Raw genomic sequence first — 23,078 nt, forward strand, 5'->3', positions numbered from 1 at the left:
GGTCCAGGAGAAACAAGAGTCTCCACAGATTAAAGAAGAACAGGAGTTACTTCAAAGACCAGAGGAGGCTGATGGGTCATCGTTGACATTACTAGCAGTGAAAACAGAGGATGATGAGCAAAACAGAGAGACAGAACTTCTAGCCAGCACCTCAGCTGAACACATGAAAACACAAGCTTATGTAGAGGACTGTGGAGCATCACAACCAACTAGTGACCAGCTCCTCTCCTCACACTGTTCTGACACAGAAGACAGTGATGTGTGGGAGGAGTTCAGGGAAGATCAGACAGCTGTAAACAAAATGAGATCACACATGACACAACATGTGGAAGGACAAAGATTGTGTATGAGCAATAACCTGTCCCAGGATCTGACATCAAAACAAACTCCCTTCATGATCAGTCCTGCCTTGGACACACCCTTTATGTGTAAAATCTGTGGCAAAATCTTTGGTAAAAAGTGCAGCTTGAAGGCACACATGATGACGCACACAGGGGAAAAACCCTTTGGCTGTACAGTTTGTGGCAAACTGTTTAATCACAGTGGAAGTCTGAATAGACATATGATAATACACACAGGGGAGAAAAGGTTTAGCTGTACAGTTTGTGGGAAAGGATTTGGTCTAAATTCAAATCTTAAAACTCACATGAGGTCTCATACAGGGGAGAAACCCTTTAGTTGTATCATTTGTGGCAAAGGCTTTGGTGTATATGCAAATCTGAAGAGACACATGAGGACTCATACAGGGGAAATGATTATGTAGATCTTTAAGGATGACGTCACCCATCTTCGTATAATTGGTCCTCACTAATGCTCATGATAATATGTCACCATTTTTGTCTACTCACTCTGTGTCGCACAGGAGGTCTGTGGACAGGGCACGCATACACACGCGCACAGCGCACGTGCATGTGTCCCCGACCCGTGAGCGTGCACGAAAATGTGCGGTTATTGCGCGGATATTGACCGTTTTTGGGCGTTTTTTTGTTACTTTATTTAGGTTTTAGGGTTAGGGTTGGGTTAGGGTTATGTTATTAAATTCTTATTTTTGCCTGATTTAACCAATGTTTTATCCAAAAATTAATTATAAAAGAAATGTAAAAAAAAAAAAATCCCCCATTTCTTTTTTTTTTGCAAAATCGATTGGGTGGGCCACGGCCCACCCAGGCCCACCCATGGCTGCGCCCCTGGGTAGGTGGGTTTCTGAACTGTCCACAGCCCTCCTCTGAGGCACAGACTGAGTAGACAAAAATGATGCATCATTATCATGAGCATTAGTGAGGACCAATGATATGAAGATAGGTTGAAAATGGGTGAAGTCGTCCTTTATGCACTACTTTGACAATTCATATGGGAGAATTCCTTACGTTGCAGTTTGTGGCAGAAGCTTTTGTCTATACTCACATCCACATAACCACATGAGAATCCATGCAGGTAGGGCCAGATGAATACAACATTTGGCCCTGGTATATGGAACATCTAAGTCTTTTTTCTATTGAAATACCATAGAGTCATCTTAGCGTCATACAATATAAGAACTGTGTTCCAAAAATAAAACAAATCAGCCTGGAGATTCTGTCAGGTATGTGACTCTGTGTTGTTTGAGTTACATTTGACAACGTCTGTGTTTTGAAAACATGTATTTATTTTCTTACTCTGGATAAATAAGTACTTTTTCACCGTCAGTTCTCAGTTGATGCTTCATGAGTAAAATTTCCGGGCTCATTTGTTTATTTTTGGAACATAGTTCTTGTATGCCACGATGCTATTGAGACCCTATGGTATTTTCAATGGAAAAAATAACTCTGTGACTCAGTGGGATATCGGCTTCTAGCGGCAGACATGTCAGACTTCAGTTCTCTATTGCTGGGCAATTAACTGAAAATATATCAAAGCAATATTTAGAATGAATAACCGACTTAATCTTGCTCATGTAGATTATTGAGTAATCGAGAACCGGTTTCTTTTCATATACATTTTATTACATTATATTTAGATTATAATAGATTTTTTATAATTGATTAATCAATTGGTCTGATTAACCACTTAATTTTAACCACTTAAGTATTATACTTGATTGTGGAGGCACACCATGTTTTGAAAATAGCTGATCTTCAAGCTTTTGCAATGCGCCACATTGTGAGCTTGTAGATCTGCTATTTTCACAATTAAAAAAAAATATAATTCATTAATCATAATTGGGGCAAAGTTAGTTTGCCCAGCCCTACCCTGGTATTAGGTTTTCTTTCCTAGGCCCTTTGAAGTTCCCATGCCCTACCATTTATGTGACACACACAGACTCACACATGTACGTGCACTTCATGTGATTATAGTTTAGATTTTCTTAGTAGTATTGATTTTTATTATTTTCAATTTCATTCAGTTTAATTTTCATCGATTCAGTAAAACACAAAGCAAACACATGAGAATGATTGCTGCAGTAGCCCAGTTATTTCTGTAGGTTTCATTATTATTATGTTTTTTATAAAATAGGCATGGCACCAGATTAAAAAAAACACCCAGAACTAGTGCAATTTTGACTTCTTGATGTTTTAGGAGGTTGTTATTGTCTTTAACAATTTGTGTGTATTAGTGTAGTGCAGTGGTTCCCAAAAACGTATTTGGCTCTCATTTGAAAAGATTTTGTCTCAGGAAGCCTCTTAAGAGAAGATTTTTGTTTAAACTTAAAAATGTAAGTTTACAAAATGTTTCAATGTTTCCAAATGTTTCCAAAATAGCAGATCTGTAAGCTCACAATGCGTCACATTGTGACATGTTGTGAGCAAACTGATTTGGCTGGGGACCCCCTGGAACCCCATCAAGGATACCTGGCGGTCCCCGGACCCCACTTTAAGAACCTGTATGCTTTAATTATTAGCCTACTTTGCTACTGATGTTACTGAATGCGATGCACTGCCATTCATGTTGAAAAGGTGTGGCAAGACATGCAAATTGTTATAAGCACACTAGCACAGGTACATTGTGAAATCGACATTGCTGTTTGCTTTCACAAAAATGACTGTTATAAGACTGTTGCTCACCTGGTAGAGTGTGTAATATCAAGGTGCAACCTCAGAATCTACAAACAGATGGTGTACTAGTCAATATTTCAACTAAATTATTCACATCTGTTTGGATTTTTATTTCAGTAAGTTTCTGATGCCGCATTTCTAGTTTTCATTTGGGTTTAAAGGGCAAGACCACTTTGGTAGAGGTTTGGGTTGTGTAGTTACCTTGAATGATGTTACATCATGGCAAAGTAACTACACAACCCTAACCTCTACCAAAGTGGTCTTAACCTTTAATTTCATCTAATTTCCTTATTTAATTTCAGTTTACAAATATATAAATATTATTTAATTTTAATAATGCTGGTCTATGCAGATGGTTTTATACCACACATTATGAATCTACTACAAACAGGATTGTTTTAGTTAAGTAACCTTGAATGATGTAACTCCAAAGGTGGGCAAGAAATCAAAATGTATTGCTCCATTGATTAGAAATTGATAATTCAAAATATGCTCCTCATTGACTTACATTGTACGGTAAAACAGCTCTCAAAGTCACTCTTTTAGCATGTAAACGAACGCAAACAAAGTTGATTCAGACAATATAGAACATCACCAAACCCAGTACTGTTTTTTTTTTAAATAAAAATGTCAACTTCCTGTTGATTTTGCCATTTTTAATAAGTAGAAAACCTGGATCCGGACCCGCGGATCCGGATCCAGATCTTCAAATAGTAAAATCAACAGGAAGTTAACATTTTTATTAAAAAAATCACACCCAGTGTGAAGTGGGCGGTGTGGTCATCACAGTGGTCATCATAGTGATGGAAGCTCACTTCCCAAAAAAAAAGATTTTTGGAAGTGCATAATCCTATTTATAGGCTTGAACAGGTTATTAATGTCATCATGTGTCTCGCTAGCCAATCACAGTGCTGAATAGAGTCAGCCAATAGAGTCAGCCAATCACAGTACAGCTAGGGGTCTACTAATGGGCCAATCACAGTGCAGGAAACTAGTGGGAAGGGGTGTCCAACCCCACTTATAGGGGCGGCTACACCGCCCAAAAAACAAACAGTACTGGGATTGGTGATGCTCTATATTGTCTGAATCAGCTATGTTTGGGTTCATTTATGGGCTAAAAGACTGACTTTGAGAGCTGTTTTACCGTACAATGTAAGTCAATGAGGAGCATATTTTTAATGATCAATTTCTAATCAATGGAGCAATTATTTTTGATTTCTTGCCCACCTTTGGAGTTACATCATGGCAAAGTAACTACACAACCTTCCACTCTACCAAAGTGGTCTTAACCTTTAAGTTCATCTAATTTCCTTATTTAATTTCAGTTTACAAATATATAAATATTATTTAATTTTAATAATGCTGGTCTATGCAGATGGTTTTATACCACACATTATGAATCTACTACAAACAGGATTGTTTTAGTTAAGTAGAAAGCAACCATTTCATCTGTATTTAGACAGCTTCAGGCTTAAACTTAACATTATGTTCATGATCATTTTAATGGCATTAAAGTCGGACACCCTCTCACATTAGAAGACTTAAGATTGTTCAAAGACTTATAGTCTCACATCAAGTCAAAGACTATAAGATTTCCCGTTATTCCTTTTGAGATTTTCGACCTGGAAATGAGAGAAACAGTTGGAGTATCAGAAGCAGTGCCTTTACTACACAGAATGTTTCACTCACTGTCACTGTCCATTTCAGTGATTGCTTTACATAGAATAAAAACAACAAAGAGTGAAATTCTTGCAAAATGCATTAATCTTATCTTTGTATATAACTATAGCACTATAGTAGTGCAACATAGGAGTACAATAATATTCAACCTGCACCATTCTCCTTTGATTATCTCTCCTGTCAATCACACAGACTAATTGGCATAACGATCCTAACCCTAGAAAGAAAGAGGCAAAATAATTGGCTACTCTAGATTTAGAAGAAAGTCTGTAATGGCCATGTAAAAGTTTTTTATTTAAAAAAGTACATCAAAACTGATATTTAGAACCAATATTAGTCTTGCTCATGTAGGTTAATCGAATTATCAAAAAGCAAGGTTTTATTTTCTTATATAGCAATACATAGACGCAAAAAGGTTAATAGATTTTTAAAATAAGATTCTACATCGATTAGTCTGATTAACCACTTAAGCCCTGTGTTATACTTCGTTGTACAATGGCAGTGTGCAAAAATAGCCAATCTACAAGCTCACAACCTTATCACAAGGTGTCATATTGCAATGCTTTGTAAGCTTTAGATCTGCTATTTTCAATACTCTTGTCAGCAAGCGATGGTCTCGCTTGCTGTCGCTGACAAGAATTGATTTGCAAACTAACTGTAAAGGAAACAGGGTTTATGGTCATTAGCATGTATTCCATCCAGGTGTGGAAGAAAAAATAGTGCATATTCAATGAGAAAATAATTGTATTTAACCACTATTTTATGGCATGTCATTTAGGTATTTTAGTAATTTTTTAACATGTTCCCCAAAACATTCCAGAAACGTTCACAAATGTTCAGAAAGTTTGAAACAAAAAATTTGCAGACAAAATTGGAACTGGAACAGTACAAATTGTAAGCTGATTATGGTCTTTGTTGGGTTCCCTCTCCTTATTGGATCTGAATATATTCTCTGTTTGCTAAAGAGCTGGAGAGATGGGGAGACTCCTGTTACTGGCTACACTCTAGCCTTCAGAATAAAGGATCAAGCTATATCAGATTATATCAGCACCAGTGAATGCAGTGAATCATCCTCCTTATCACCCACCCCCTCCCAAACCCGGTGGCAATGTAGAGCAGGGTTTCTCAGTGTGGGCGCCGCAGCATCCTGTGGCGGAATTATTTGATGTCAGTCATCTATGACATCAGTGCTATGACAATACTGTGACAGTACTGTGACATCGTGAATCTCTGTATTTGGAGATTCAGCCTATTCATGAAGTTTCAGCCTGTCCATGACTGCAAGGACAACTGCGCAAATTGGCGTTATTAACATATATAGGCAACCCTTTATGTTGTATGGAGGTCAGACCACACAAGACTGATGTCTATTTAAGGTCTGAGGATACCATTAGATGTCAAAATTGTCCGAGGACGAATAGCATACAGCAAATATATACAGCCAATGTGTAGAGACAAATAGATACAGTATATACTGTATAATAAAGAGATAAGAGCAAGGGAGGACATGGCGTCGAAAAGTGGCTGGCGTCAACAAGGTGCTCTGGCTTTTGCCAAGGTTCAGTGTCGCAACCACCCTGATGCTCAGCTGGTGGAGGACTACAGAGCAGGGGACATGATATGCACGCAGTGTGGCCTCGTGGTGTGTGACCGCGTAATCGACGTGGGCTCGGAGTGGCGGACCTTCACCAACGAGAAGGCCACCAAAGACCCGTCCAGAGTGGGATATCCCCAGAATCCACTTCTCAACGGGGGTGACCTAACCACCATAATCAGCAAGGGAACAGGCGCGGCCAGCTTCGACGAGTTTGGTAACTCCAAGTATCACAACCGTCGCAACATGAGCAGCTCAAACCGGGCCATGCTCAACGCCTTCAAAGAGATTACTACCATGGCAGACCGCATCCACCTGCCAACGAACATCATAGACAGAACAAATAATTTATTCAAACAGGTTTATGAGCAGAAGATCCTGAATGGGCGGAGTAATGATGCCATTACCTCAGCCTGCCTTTACATTGCCTGCAGACAGGAAGGAGTCCCCAGAACATTTAAAGAGATCTGTGCCGTCTCCCGAATCTCCAAGAAGGAGGTCGGACGGTGTTTCAAACTGATCGTCAAGGCACTGAAGACCAGCGTGGACCTCATCACCACGGGAGACTTCATGTCACGCTTCTGCACCAACCTGGGCCTGTCGAAGCAGGTGCAGATGGCCGCCACCTTCATCGCCAGAAAGGTTGTGGAGTTGGACTTGTTGCCTGGCAAGAGCCCCATCTCTATTGCTGCGGCCGCCATCTACATGGCCTCCCAGGCCTCGGCAGAGAGGAAGACCCAGATAGAGATTGGAGACGTTGTCGGTGTGGCAGATATCACAATCAAACAGTCCTACCAGCTCATTTACCCTCATGCCGCAAACCTCTTCCCTACGGGCTTCAGATTTGACACACTTGTGGACAAGCTGCCCCAACTGTGAAAATGCCAGTATGAGGCAAACTATCTAGATAAATAAAAGTGTCAAAGTGTTTGTTCAGTAACAGAGGTCTCCATGTCACTTTATTAAACAGAAAATGCACTTTCATGTCAGGATAGAGAAAACAGACAGGTTAAAAAAGGTACATTGAAAGTGATGAACACTGTTACTGAACAAATGCTCTATAGCAACGACTACAATCAGAATATAGTGCTTTTAACAAAACCCTTTTTGTTTTAACCATAGAATATCACTTACCCTACTTTAATACGTCATAGATATATGTCATAGATGACTGACGTCACAGGCTGGTCTGATATCCCAACTATGCCTTTCCCGTGTGGATCAAAGTTCCAAATGATAATTTGTTTTGTCTCATAACTTAGATGATCTGAAATATATATTATATTCTTAATCAAACATGGCCACATGAAGTCCAAGAGTCACATTGGAGCAATGATGTTCTCATCAAAGATCCACATGATTTGATTTTTTTTTCTTCACACATTGAGAGGCCTCTAAACGAGCCAACAGCAATTTCACTTCCTCGAAACGAGCCAAAAGCGATTTCACTTCCTCTAAACGAGCCAAAAGCGATTTCACACCCACCCAAAAGGGGTGCTACCAACGTAAATGTTGCAGAAACATGATTTGTGACCTTGTGTCCTGACAGCTGCACCCCATGACACAGTCCTGGATTGCGGATATCTGCTTTTATCTTAGAAGTCTGATCATCAAGCATTCACTGTTTTAACAGCTTATTGTGTGTTTTAACTGTTTTTTTTTATCTTGAAAAAAAAATCTTGAACAGAAAACACAACTTTAAAATGCACAAACATTGTGTTGCTCTGAAATTGTATTTGAATTAGAATACAGAGTAGTACACTGAGTGTAAGAAAAGCAAAACATCTTCACAGGATTTTACAATGTAAATTGAGATAAATATATGTATGGGTCTGACTGTGGCCTAATGAATACGAACTGGGGGTCTTTGACATTAAAAAGGTTGAGAATAACTGCTCTTATGGTAGAGAGGAGGCTCTCGGTTAAGGAATGAAAAGCCACCTCACTTGGCCACTTGGCTGCTTTAGCGCGATTGTCCTCCTAAGTTGCTGCTTAAGTTGGAAAATTATGATTTTAAATGGGGACAGTATCATCTATATATGATGGGGGTCTGTCTGATGGTGTTGATCTGAAAAGCAATAACCTTTATTGGATACTGGATATTGTGTGGTACTTGTTTCACTGAAGCCATGTTTGTTCAGTGATGCTGTGGCCTTATAGGCGTATTTTGTATTGTTTTGTTTTTTGAAGTACTGATTACTGGTACTGATCATAAAAAAAACTAAAAGATAGGTAGTAGTCAACAATATTCAATTTCTTACTGATATAAGCTGTGAACTGCTATGATCAGTGATCACTGATTAGCTTCAGCAGGTATAGGTTGAAATGGCAAACACTATACCCAAATGTATAAACAAAATTTAGCTTACAAAATGTGTAAACAATATAGAAATTCCAGTCACATGTAGGCGGATCATGTTTTGGACTACAATGACTGTTGTCTTGCAGGAATTATTCCCAGGGCCCAGTGTAAAATGATGTTTTAGGAATTGCCCTTGCAGCATATATTACACCCTCTCTTGGAGAACCAGTTAGGTGGGTTCAACACCCAGGGTTCAGTTTGCTGGGGCTATGTAGGGTAAATGCCATGCCTCTGCTGACTGAACATTTTTCATAAATATTCTGAACATTTCAAAAATAGTGGAAATAGCCGATACACCACCTTGGCTATTTTCGCAATTTGTGAAATGTATAAGTATAAAATTATTAAATATATGGTCTATTTTGGACATAGTTATGATTAGTATTTAAAAAGCCTAAAAGGCACATAGAAATGATTTATTCTGTTCCATGTTCAATGTCAAATCACAATTATTTGAATGACAGTTAATCGTCAAGTAAGGTGTCATGATCGTGACAGCCCTAAGCACCTTTACTGTCTTGTCTGGCAGTTTCAGCATGGAACGGGAAATATCTTTCTACATTGAGTTAGTCTTTGATAACCATTCATTATAAAAAATAAAATACTTAATTTCATTTAATTTTTTATTAGATTAGGGATAAAACAGAAAGCAACAATGTGAACACTTATAATATAAATAAATACAAGCAGAGTGCCGATATACTTACTAAATGGAATACAGATAAAGGAATAAATGCAAATCATTCAATAGCAAATACATGGATACAGTACATAAACTCAGCCTGCACAACATTTGAGTGGACCATTGAGAACTATTAGACTGTAGATTGTGTCACATTCCTCCACAGTGAAAGAAGAATCCAGAAATGAAGAAAGTGCTTGCCGAATTGAAGAGAATAGGGGCCTAGGATGAACAGCAGCAACACTATATCAACTAGAAAAAATGCTCCTCGGAGCACAGGTCTCCGCCAGGTCAGGTAGGTTATTGTGGGCCAGCAATGTTCGGAATTCGCCAATCAGGATGGAATATTAAGAGAAATCGGACAGATCAGTCTTGATCACTTGACTATAGAGATAATGTGTAGCCTACCAATTTGCGTGATGTTTGGACAACATTTGTGAGAATGATATAAAAGAAAATGTTTTGCAAAAATCGGCCACCTGGTGGCGCTATGATAGGGCAATGTTAAAAGGGTGGCATTTGTTCCTCAACGTAGTGCGAATGTGCGTGCAAAGTTTCACCGCAATTGGACGCTGCGTTCATGATTTGCGGCATTTTGTTCAAAACAAGCCACTCCTGCAAACTTTAGATGTCAATCTTAGCCAATCAGGATGGAATATGAAAAATCCGTCTTGATCACATGACTATAGAGATGATATATAATCGGTACACCTATAGAATTGTACCGATTTGTGTGAAATTTTGATACAATCTGAAGGAGTAATATCAAAAAAAGTTTTACACAAATCGGCCTCCTGATGGCGCTATAAAAGGCAGATGTGAAAAATGCAGGGCAAAGGTTTTTCCTTGGCCTCTAAGGAGTGCACATACGTTTTAAACAGATCGGTGCAGTTTTAGGTAAAAACATGAATCGGCCTGATATAGCACCACCTCACTGCTATAGCACCTGATTAGAAACATTTCAAGTGGCATTTATTCCTCGGCCTAGTGGGAATGTGAGTGCACAATTTCACGGAAATTGCATGCTGTGTTCATGATTTCAGTTATTTTGTTCAAAACAGAGCACGCCTGCAAACTTTCGAAGTCATTTTAGCCAATCAGGATGGAATATGAAAAATCTGAAAGACCCGTTTCGTTTAATGACTATAGAGATACTGTGTACCGATTTGCATGATGTTTGGACAAAATCTGTAGGAGTATTGTCAAAAAAATAGTTTTGCAAAAAGCGGCCTCCTGGTGGCGCTATAACAGACCTATGTGAAACATCTGGGGCAGAGGTTCTGAATTAGAATCCAGGGAGTGTGTGTGCACAGTTTCGCTGTGATCATGGCAACGGTGCCGGAGATTAGCTGTCCACAGACAGAATGACGGACGGACGGACGGACGGACGGACGGACGGACAGTGTGCAAAACATACTCTCTCGCCATGCCGAAACAATAATCTGTTTTCACATAATCCAAGTTTCTTGTATCCAGTCTGTGTCTGCAGTACTTCCAAACCACAGCATTCTCACTAAAACAGTCTCAGGCACGAACGAGGAGAGTGCCTGGGTGTGCACGTGGGGTTCAATAAGAGCCGAGTTCATATACACACACACACCTTGCCCAGGCGTGCTCCTCGTTTGTGCACGAGACGCGGTCGTTTATCCTGGAACAATAAAGTGACCAGTACTTTTAAACAGTCTTTGGTGAAACTGCTTTTAATGCATTTGCAGCTTCATATTGGTGTGAGCTACAAAGTCACCCCAAACTGGACTCTTATCAGCATTGAAAACAAAAACTGGACAAAGGACTACATGACCACATCTGTACCGTTATGTTTTATGTTTCTTTTGTGCTGCTATTTTGGCCAAGACTCCCTTGTAAAAGAGAATTTGAATCCCAATGGGACTATTCCTGGTAACATAAGGTGCGGTTAATTTTGGACCCTTATTCGCTTCAATCCATTGAGTATTTTCTTCGTTTTTGGATTCTTCAATCACCGTGAAGGTATGCAACACACACATTCTCCATGAATTCAAGGCTTCACATGATGAGTAGTTGATAGGAGAGGGAAAAAAAAGTTGTTTTGGGGGTTAATTATTCCTTTAATAGACCTTGCTGACACATGCTGGCATGTGCCAGAAACTCCATACAGTAGATGCTTTAGTTAATAACACTACATGCTAGAGGATGTCTGTCAGTCATCATCTCCTCCGCAAATCTTTAGCAGTGTCTTTTCATAATTTCCATGAGAATCGGACTGAAATGACAAGCAAATACACATTTTCTATCAACACATATGTTGGCATGCTGCTATTGAAATCAATCTTTCTAAAGGTGTATTGCAAGTACAGAATTAGTAGTTGGAAGATGAGGCACACTTGAGATGGTAGGAATAGAAAGTGTTAAGTTTGCTAGTAGTAGACGTAGGAAGTCTTCTTGGCTTTTGGACAGAGTTAGTCGTCTCCTCCACAGATGGCCGTCACACATTCCCCATGTTCGCCCGACAGGTCCGACTGGAGGACAGAGCAACACAACACTGTTTGCCAGGTAGGTGGTATCTTTTTTTCTCTCTTTTTTTTCATGAGAAGTGAAGATCCCCCACCCACCTGGGTCACTGCTAGTTGCAAAATGGCCACAGAATCCCAGCACCATACACCCACAGACATGATTAAATTAAAAGTTAGGATAAGTGAGATTATTCTTTTTTTTTATCAGAATATAGAGCTTTGACCTTTTACCCCACAAAAAAACAACTTAGTTTTAACCAAAAAAAGATCACTTTACCCTACTTTTAATTACAATTATCTTAGTGAGAGCCAATACTGTGTGTTGTGTAAAGAATAGACCACAATGCATAGCAGCAGTAGCAGTTTCAGGTTTAGGGACACAGTGTTTGGTAAAATAAATTAATGGTAAATGACCCATTTATATAGTGCCCCCACCGTTATCCGAAACGCTTTACACAGTGTATTACATTCACCCATTTACACACACATTCACTCAAACGGCAGAGGAAACCATGCAAGGAACCATCCTGCTCATTGGGAGCGGTTAGGGGTTCAGTGTCTTGCTCAAGGACAATTGACCAATGGTAGAACGTTAACATCTTGTTGACGGGTTCCTCACCTCAATGGCAGAATGCAGGGAGTATTCATAGAGCTTCTTAAACTCTGCTCTGATGTCCAGAAGGTCCAGCTCAGAACGACTCACCATGATCCAGTTTAGAGTGGCCTCGTCCGTTCCACAACCCTTAACATTGGATGGATATCAAGCAATACACATTTGATTGGATTTGGTATCCCAAACTGAAAAGGTATTTGTTTACTTAACAGTTGGAGAGACAGGGAGGCCTCAGTTCTCTAGTAATGGTTGCCATTAGAATATAGAGCTATTTAACTCTTATTTTCACAATAAATAAATACAATAAATAACTGGATAAAATAAATAACTAGCTCTATATTCAGATAGTATTTTCACTTTAATTGGTTAACAACTTTCACCTCCTTGCGGTTCAATTTTAATCTCAAATCACCAGAGAAGAAACATTACTGCTGTATATTTCTGCAAACCACTGACACCGTTGCATGTCAACATTGCAAGGCAGGCATATCTCAATGTTGCAGCCACAGGTTTAGGGTTCTCAGTTATGTGTACAAATCTAGAATTTAGTTGACATGGTCCACATCTAGACACCTTAGTTGACACAAAATGTTTTGGTACAGGGACCATGTTTTCTCTGGTGACCAGGCTGTCCATTGTACACTCTCAAGAGTTTTCTTTTTACACTGCAGGATATCATTTGAGTGTGTAATTCACCTTCAGGCTCTTTTGAAGACATTCAGCTAGGTAGGCTGGGACATTCTTCACACATTTCACTGAAGGAGAGACACCAGTTAGATTCATTATGTTTAAGAACAAGCATGAGGTCAAAATATCATTTGTTTTATATTGTATATACACAAGTGAAAAGTTAGCTAATTTGGTTTAAACCACAACGGAACATTATTGTATAAAATGGTTTCTGATAGGAGAGATAGTGGGTGTCCCAATAACCAGGTGGTTAGGGCGGAAATTGGGCAGGAAATTCCCATATCAGAGCATCGCTGATTTAATTCCCGGCTGGCCAGACATTTGCCGTTTGCCATCATTTCCCTACTCTCTTTCCTTTTTTCCTATCACTATCAAATAGAGGTTTAAAATGCTTAAAATATTGTTTTGATGTTGTCATTGTACGTCAAAAAATGATCAATAAACACATTATTTAAAATATAACTACTTAAATGTACAATATTTTGGAATGAAAGCCTTTAAATATTGATGGCTTTCCATCTCAACTGAGCTCCCCCTGCCATTCATTAATACACCACTACGGGGTGCTGCCGCACTGTTTATATACTTGCTACAGTACAAATGGCATAATACAGTACCAATAGCCACTAGCAGTTCTTCAAGATCTCCAGACATTTCCCCTTCGATGCTTTCTTGTAGGGTCTTGCCACTGATGTTCTTGTACTCCACAAGAGCTAGACATGGAATCAAAGCGTCAGTATACAGTGAGTGTTAAAGCAGCACTTGTCACTTTTTAAATTGATAAATTAAAATTTTGTCCAATCTGTATGGTAGAGTATGTTAATACAATATAACTTATACAATTGGGGTGGTTGTATTTTGTCTCCCTCCCTGCTCTTCTACTGAGACATTTAGATAGTGTCATGTCTCACCTATAGACACAGGATCTGACATGAATTTATCCCCTGAGCAAGCAGGCAGGCTCTATTAGCTCAATGGTAAAAATGTCAGGAAACCAGCTTCAAATCCGGGGAGAGGAAAGTTATACCGCAGCTCCAGGTTAACTCCAGGTGTCCAGCGTTAACTCGATGTATAAATGCAACCAAATATCCATTTGGTTCCATTTGTACACTCTCAGAGATCGATTAACTACACAATATTACTGAAAGCATATGGACTGAAATTAAAGTCTGCTGTACTTTGTCTTAGCTGAGGTATGCTTTTGTGGCACAGGATGTCAATGAACTTGGACTCGTCCGTGCCCCACTTCTTCTCCCCGGCATTGTACAGAGTCTACGGGAAGAAGAACATGAAATATTATTTTAAAAAATCTTTTGGATAGAGGCCATTATGTGTATTTGGAATGATGACACTACTCTCCATGGTCAAACAATGCCAGTGATTGGTAGTAGTTTGGCTCAGGTTTTTAATTTATATTTCTGGCATAGTGGCTCAGCCTGACTGACATGGTTCAGTTTTGCCTGTCAACTCTTGACAATCCAAAACATAAACATAATGTGTCAAGCAACATGTTGCCTGACCCATTTTACTGAAGTGTAAATTAGCCTTCACTTTGCTGTCTCGAAATGCCTGCAAAATTTGTTTTGGTTTTCGCAATAGAATACAGTATTTAACTGAAACCTGAAATATACACAAGGTAAAAATAGCTGATCTATAAGCTCTCAATGTGTCATGGTGCGACATGTTGGGAGATTGTATTAGTTATAAAAACAAGGAAAAGTTTGATTATTAATAACATGCCCAAAATATGTCTGCCAGGGTTAAAAACATGTTTCACAACCATGACAGAACACAGAGGAACGGTGGAGATCATAATACCTTGGCATCTTCTCGAGCCTTCTCCTTATCCACTGTGGTGCCCTCGTCCCTCTTACCCTGGAGATAAAACAAAGACACGAACCATTACATCAGTTATCACACTTTGTGGAACCTATTCAAAATCCCCACATTGAAACATAATCTATTTATATACTAGATTTAATTAATCAAATGTTTTACTGTTTTATATGTTATTCCATCAGCTCTCCAGTAACTAAGTTTAAGTGATACTGTATACAACATTCTGTTATATAGCTATACCTGGGCATGATAAAGTCAAAATATTACATCACCTAATTGGTAAACATAATTGTCATTATCACTGACACCGACAGGTGACTTATCAATGTCTGTGGTGCTCAGTAACAGGTGCTAAAAGTGTGGTTTTGAGGGATACATCAGACAGACATAGGCGACTTCATACAATGAAAGAGAAAAACATTTCCCTCATTCATGAAGCACAGGCAACAATTATAAACAATAAAATTAAATCCTGACCAGGTAGCTTTAGAACCAAAGGTTCATCATCACTTTAAGCCAGCCTTTTGACTTGGATTATAGAATTATCTCGCTGCAACTACAGCACTGATACAGTATCTTGCTGTACATTATTTTGTGTTTGAATGTTGAGTTTCTTCTCCTCCATACCTCAGCTAAAAGGAGAAGGGCTTTGCCATATTCTCCAGACACCTCCTTTCTCAGGTCATGGATCAACTTCGTCTCATTTTCTGTTGGGGTGATGGGAGGGGTATTTACACAAACGATTATATCAATCACAATCTGGGAATGTTTGAGAAGTAACAGGCAAATTAATGAATACTCAGTCGCATAACGGTGTTGCTTGTAGACAACAAATTGTCTGGTCGGCAAGTGCCAGCGCTGTGCAACGGAATATAAATTGAGTTTAAGACTTATGTCAATCTTTACCTTCCAAATAAGCATCGGAGAGAGCTGCTATCTGCTTGTTGGATCTTGACGCAAAGATTTCAATCAAGAAGCTGTCTTTCGTCCCAGCTCCCTGCGAACACATACTGAATATTTAGACTACTGATGCTCCGTCATATGCCTCCACTTTTGATATCCCCCCACTGGTCATAATTAAATACAGAATGCACACAATTCCTCGGAAAATTCTGACTGTCTGATATGTTTGCAATACATGTTAGACAATATCCCAATTTAATTGTTAAATGTGTCAAGACTAAATAGTGAAGAAATCAGATCTACAAGCTCACGTGTTGCGATGCAAAGCATCGTAAGCTTGTAGATCAGCTATTTTCACTATTTGTTGAACAAAGATGTAAACGGCTAATTCGTTTTATTAACAAATAGAACCCTGATTATATGCTTATTCATTCAAAAGGGCAGTAAACTAAGATGAGGACAGGTTTAACAAATATCAAATAAAGAGCATCACTCCACCCCAAAATTATCCAATATCTGAGTGACATCTGCGTTATATTGTGGATGGGAAAATGATTTAAGTCAAATGGATATAAAACATTGTAGAAAGGAATCTGAAGAGGCCGACCTTCATTGCTCGGGTGACTTCATGGCTGTCGTACGTGGCAGGAGGGGTGACCAGTGCCACCAGAATGTCCTCAAAGTCGCCGTGGGTGTCCCCTTTTATGTCCTCCACTAATGTCTGGTGGAAACACAGAGGGACAGCTTGTCATATACAGTACACACAAACACACACAAAATTACACTTAATTTGCAATTATGGGCAGCAGGTGATGTATACATAAACATAATTAACTAACTGGGCTATAAATCAACAAATATGCCTACAAAGTCAGTCAAACTTAATCAATGGACACAATGTTTTCAGTCTCACAGGAAGACACAATGAGAGAAAGGTTTCCTGAACCGAATGAAGGAGCAAAGGGCAAAGTCTTATCTGAAACTAAACGACTAAAGTGTCATTCTACCGCTTTCCTGGCAACGACAAAAAGAAGAGGAAATCGTTTTTTATTTATTTACATCTATATATAAATATATATATATATAAATAAATATAAAAAAATATATATTATAATGTTAATAATAATAATTAAATACAAATATAAATATATTAGCCTACTTTTTACTGTCTATGATATTAGCATTAAGACCATTATTAACCCTCAATGGTTCATTTCTGAAAAAGGAGGTTATTGTAAAAAGATTTACGGGTTCCAACATGTTTGTTTACAATGAAGAGTGGACGGCGCTGGTGCCTTTTGGACCCGGACGTGACGTCGGACTACAAAATGACGTCAGACTTAAGAACCGAATAGAGCTTACTCTGCCTGTGGCCTTCAGGTAGCCTTCGCAGATAACTTGTCTCTGAGCACTGGTCCTGCGGGTCAAAATATCAATCACGACCTTCTCCTTGGTTCCTGCAAATGACAACAGAAAAGGTTTTTCCTGAGGTACAGCAAAAATAAATAATGCTGCATAAATACAGAATGTAAAGAGTCTGCAGTTTTTTATGAAATGTGGCACAAATAAAAGGCACTTTTAACTCAGTCAAGAGTAGTTTGACTGTTAAAGCTGCAAAATGCATAATTTTTATGTCCTACCTGGGAGTCTCGTGGGAGACCACATTTCTATCACTCTTTCAAGAGGGAATGCCCTCTTGACCAGGGGAGATATTGCACTTTCAGACAGTACTATTTGTCAACCAGTAGGTGTCCTATCAGACACCAGTGTCTAATTGTCTCAAAGGTAGGGAGACCACTTCCAACCAATGCAGATGTACTAGTTATAGTTGTATTAACATACGTTTTAGTCAATCAAAGATTGCAGCTTTAACAGCATAACAAAAGAACAAAGGCTGGATTTTCATGAAATGTGTTGGGAATGCAGTAGTAGTAGCAGTATAAAACTCTTGCACTGTACCAAGTCCTTCAATAGCCTTTCTTAGAGCCACAACATCATCCCCTGCATCAAAGTCTGCTTTGGGTTTAACGGTGCCTCTCTCTCCACTCTGCACAGGGAAAAACAAAAGCAGATGAGTTCATATCCTGCAACAAACAGGACTAATCACAATGAAGGGGTTGTAACTTGTAACTGAGGGTTGGATTTGCTTGGATTTGCTTGGATTTGCTTCTGTATTGTTTTGTTGTACGTACAATATATAATAGGGCTTAGGTCCCCCTCCACCTCGTTAAATCTTTTGCATAAATCGAACCATATTATGGGTGGACCTACCGATGCTGTGTAGGAGTCAGGAGAATTCACCAGACTGTCCAAATCATCCTATTGGAGGGAAAGAATAGAAAACCATTTGAGCCACAATAGATAAGATGTGGATAACATTTCATACAGTGACAGATATTAATTTAAGCCCAGTAGAAGGAATAATAATTAGTAACAATTATGTAGTATTCATTTCACACAGCTCAGCATTTCTAATGCCATAATAAAGAGAAACCCCAATTGTGTATGTACAATATAAATAGTCCAGAGATTGTTTCAAAACAACACACAGCATCTTACCCATAGAGTTGCCATTATTTGCAACCGGAAATACTTGTGACTTGGAATAAGACTGTAAATAAAGAGAAAATAGAGTAATAATTGGTTGAACAGTTCTTTTTGCAGCAAACCTTTTCTAGGATAATAAAAAAAAAAAAAAAAAGCATGGCATTGGCAACAGAGCATGTTTTGGCTGCAAATAGTACAAGATGACTAAATAAAATTTATATCACAACTAAATCAAAATGGCCCAGATGCAGAAGAGGGGATAACTACAATTTGGTGTCCTAAGTGTATATCAGAGATTGTGACATTGTAAGTGTGAATAGAACTATTCCACGGCAGAGGTAAACAATGAGGAGAAATTAATCTGACAAGATGATTGTGGGTGATTTAAGCAGTATACCTGGCCTGAGTCAAACTAATTGGACTCAGAGCTAGGTGTATAAACCAATCTCCACAAACAGAGCCTCAGTAATGGCATGATGCTATCTTGTTTATTTCCTTGTGGCTATTAATTAAGGCAATGGCAAGCAGTTTGTCCAGTGTAACCGGCTTAATTGTAGGACAGACACAGCCAAGGCTTTGAGGTTATAAAGTTCTTTATCCTGTGAGCTATAGCTTGAGGAACCGAATAGAACAGGGCGCCACTTCTCCAATGAATTCAATGGACGATAGAATCACTGCTGCTTGCCATACTGTGGTACTAAAGTGTTACAGGGGACAACTGATGTGTGGGGAATTATCCTGTGTGCATCGACATTGCACAACAGGTGTGTAGTCTCACCTGGCTCTGAGTCCAATTAGTTTGACTCAGGTCAAGTGTGACTGCCTAAATCAGCCATCCTCCATCCCACAATGACCATCTTTACAAATTATTTTTTCCCCCAATTAATGAAAGATTTTTAAATGCTGATACAGATTATTATTATTATTTGTTTTATATTAGAAACTATTTACCCTTTATCTTATTGTACTTATTCTAATTCAAGAACCGTTGGCTGAGAATGAAATGATGTGCCGAGGTCATGTTGGTATCATCAGCAGAATGGTATATAGCAAGTAATATTGTGATGCAGCAGCTACATGTTTATGTGTACATGAACAGTGCATTTCTACATGATTGTTCAACAATCCACAGTGCTCTGGCTGTTTCCCTTCCTGGTCACATATTTGATAGCTTAGATTAGCTCCCGTCCTGACTGTCATGCTGAACACTTTCTATAACTGAGAATGTAGCCTACCAGACAATAGCATATGCTTCCTGTTTAATTCTAGCCTTTGTTGCATTCATTTTTCTAAGACATAACTTGTTTTAACTATGTCGTATGAACATACACAATACTAGCCAGATAAATGTTTACTGAAGGCAGAAATAATGTATTAATATTAAGAAAATCTTACCTGTTTGTTTGAACAGAGACACTTCCCCGTACAGACAGCTGAGCAGAACACCTGATGATGTCACCGTTCAGCCTGAACAAAAAACCTGGTTACTACCTGGCCACACCCACCCAGTCCTGGGTGTGCCAGCCTTGTGTAAGAGCCCATTCCCACTCTGCCTGAGGCAACCATGCACGCACGCACGCACACACACACACACACACACACACACACACACACACAGACCACACTACTACACTATTTAAACACATCCCACACACACAGGCACCTGATACTTTATATATGAATTGACAATAACACACACAAGCACGCACACACGCACGCACGCACGCACGCACGCACGCACGCACGCACGCACGCACGCACGCACGCACGCACGCACGCACGCACGCACGCACGCAGGCAGGCAGGCCGGCCGGCCGGCAGGCAGGCCGGCCGGCCGGCAGGCCGGCAGGCCGACAGACAGACAGACAGACAGACAGACAGACAGACCGACAGACAGACAGACAGACAGACATGTGCACACATATGTTTGTTTATTTTGATCTTGTTACTTTATTGTTATTCTTTGTGTTGTTGCTACAATGTGGACGAACCAAAATACATTTGGTGTAATGTACCTGTATATGGGATTTAATAAATCATGTATTGAATCTTATGACTTATGACTACTTGAGTAGCTTTCTAAAAGTGTACTGTATAGAAGTATATTTACTCTTTTTCTTAAAACAATCTGTTTGGTCGTTATTTATTCCAGGTTTGGGATATAGTAAGTTTTGGATTATGACTGTGTGATTAGAGATCAACTTGTACTGCAAAGCTGGTACACAGCAATTTGTGTTAAGGTGTTATGTTAATGTGATAATTTATCCATGTATAACTCTGAAAGTGTACAAATGTAACCAAATGGACCCTCGTGGGGATTAACACTGAGGATTTTACTGTGTCAAGTCATCAGAGGCAAATGCTGAATACTAAGTATGGTACACGATACTCAGATGCAAATGATAGGAACCTCTGGTCCGTGTTGGCCCCTCCTCCTCCTGCTCTGACATGACATTTCTCAACCTGCTCTAATGTTGAGTATGTGTGAGCCCCTGAGCTTACAACTCTATGCATTGCATCGCATTGCATGCTTATACCGTGGATTTCTACTACACTACACTATACCACTACACTATACTGTATACTATCTTAACATTCTTATATTATACCATTATATACTGCATACACATTATTGCTATACTATATTATATTATCATATACTATCTTACACTATTATACTATCTTACACTGTATCTCTTTCTGTCTCTCCTCTGTCTCTCCCTCTCTCTCTCTTCTTTCCCCAGACACGGTCGAGGCAGAAGGCCGCCACCCTAGAGCCTAGGGTCTGCCTGACGTTTCTTCCAGTTAAGAGGGAGTTTTTCGTTGCCACTGTCGCAAAATTGCTTGCTCAGGGTGGGATGTCGGGTCTCTTCTCTACATGTAAAGTGTCTTGAGACAACTTGTTGTGATTTGACACTTTAATAAAATTGAATTGAATTGAATTGAATTATACATTTGCTATTTTCACGCAGCTAAGTATAAACAGTTTGCACATTGTTCAAAATTGTCCTCTGCATTTATCCTAACTAGGAGCAGTGGGCAATACACCAAAGGAATGGGTACAAAAATAAATAAAAGGGGTTAGGCTTAAGGAACCTGGTAAACAGGCTACAACATTCTTACAATTTGTAAAATTCCCAGCATTGCCTCTGGAAATTTGACCAATAAATTAGCCCTACTAGCAGCCTGTAGCAGTGGTTAATTCCCAAACCTGTTTTGGCTTTAGTTTAGCTTATTTGAAAAGTAATAATATACACATACAGTTATGACCATTTGAGGATGAGACTCAATAAATCCCAGACTTGTTTCCATTGTGGTTCTCTTACATGACAAAATATGGCAGTCACAGTCACAGAGTGACAATCATGTACAATAAATTAAACAAAAGTTTCATGACAGGCTTGCTATCTCTCCTCCACAAACTTTTTTCATCCTGTGTAGTTCGTAATAGTGTGTTGCAAGTAAACCTTGCTTTTAGACCACACTGAGGGCATTTCATGTATATTATTGTGGACGTCAGCCAGAGGCAGTACAGTCACGACCAGACGTGTTGAAAGAGAGAGTTTTGGCACTCTTTAATCTCATTGCGACACCATCAGGTGGTTTATGTAAACCGTGTGTATTATCAACACACATTGAGGATTCAATGTCTTGAACTATGAAGTAGTGTTTGGAACTATTGGTTGCCTTATGGCCAGCATTACTTCCACACTCTTCTTGTTCTTGTTATCTCTGAACACACCAAAACAAATTCCAAATCAACTGTACATGTACTGTAAGTTGGTTTTGGCAATACATTACTTCATGATTAATATTCTTTGTCAAAAGGAAGTGTATCTCTCTCTCAATATCTATGGTCAGGGGTCACAGACTAGTGTATAGCCTAGTGCACAAAGTGAGCATTTTAATTTCCCACCGCATAATATTAATGTACAGGTGAGCCCGTATTTACAAGACTGCGAATTATTCCGGAACAAACAATGACTCAAATTAAACAATGAATTATAAATGATCCCACTAACAGCTCAGTTCCTGCAGCATACTGTCAAACAGGCCCATCTCCCTACGACAATTATGTATTACCTATTGCACTGTTCCCCAAACAGTGGGCTGGGACCCATGTTTGGGTCGCGGACCGTTGGGTCGTGAGGAAAATCTCCATCTCTCCATTTAAAATATATATTATTTAAAAAGATAATATATATATATATCAGAACTTTTCATCAATTAAAAACAATTCCAACATTTTTCAAAAGTATTTCATAAATAAAAAATAAAAAAATCAATAATTTCCATATAAAAAAATAAAAATTAAACATGTTTAAGAAGTCGTGAACATAGCAGATTTGAGTCTAATTTCTCTTTTAGGTCTTGAGCTAAAAAGTTTGGGAACCACTGATCTATCATATGTACTACCTACTTGGGAACGATACAAGTTGGGAATGCACAGCTGTTGTGATTATTATACAATGTATGCGTGCTGCTCTTTCCTCTACCTAACCTTTCTCTACCTAACTCCTCGTATGCAGTTTCAAATCACTGACATAATGAAAAAGTAATTGGCCTTCTTTATGTTAGGGGTGCAACCTGTCCTGGATGGAAGTGCAGAGGTGCAGTGCTTCTTAACCTTATTTCCTGTCCCCT

The 23,078-nt window shown here is 39.1% G+C and overlaps 2 protein-coding genes across 3 annotated transcripts; one reads left to right on the forward strand and one right to left on the reverse strand.

Annotated features, from left to right (window-relative positions):
* Positions 1 to 6,219: 6,219 nt before the first annotated feature.
* LOC308088869 (transcription initiation factor IIB-like) lies at positions 6,220 to 7,185 on the forward strand (the record flags this gene model as incomplete). Its single annotated transcript, XM_080433454.1, has 1 exon — positions 6,220 to 7,185. The coding sequence occupies one exon, from the start codon at positions 6,220 to 6,222 to the stop codon at positions 7,183 to 7,185; it is 966 nt and encodes a 321-aa protein (XP_080289580.1).
* A 2,088-nt stretch (positions 7,186 to 9,273) lies between these two features.
* LOC308089280 (annexin A3-like) lies at positions 9,274 to 19,887 on the reverse strand. Of its 2 annotated transcripts, none has more exons than XM_080433908.1 (14): positions 19,830 to 19,887; positions 18,447 to 18,498; positions 18,159 to 18,206; positions 17,847 to 17,934; positions 17,250 to 17,344; positions 16,495 to 16,608; positions 15,891 to 15,981; positions 15,612 to 15,691; positions 14,964 to 15,020; positions 14,324 to 14,417; positions 13,763 to 13,858; positions 13,152 to 13,210; positions 12,462 to 12,584; positions 9,274 to 11,592 (listed from the first exon to the last, which is right to left on the reverse strand). In XM_080433908.1, exons 2-14 carry the CDS (start codon positions 18,459 to 18,461, stop codon positions 11,530 to 11,532), a joined length of 1,023 nt encoding a protein of 340 aa, XP_080290034.1. In that variant the 5' UTR covers positions 18,462 to 18,498; positions 19,830 to 19,887; the 3' UTR covers positions 9,274 to 11,529. The 2 variants fall into 2 exon arrangements, with proteins under 2 accessions (XP_080290034.1, XP_080290035.1); XM_080433909.1 differs by having other exon boundaries at positions 9,274 to 11,848.
* Positions 19,888 to 23,078: the final 3,191 nt, after the last annotated feature.

The sequence above is a fragment of the Gymnoscopelus braueri genome (assembly GCF_963280865.1).
Source record: "Gymnoscopelus braueri genome assembly, chromosome: 7".
Taxonomy (NCBI): Eukaryota; Metazoa; Chordata; class Actinopteri; order Myctophiformes; family Myctophidae; genus Gymnoscopelus; species Gymnoscopelus braueri.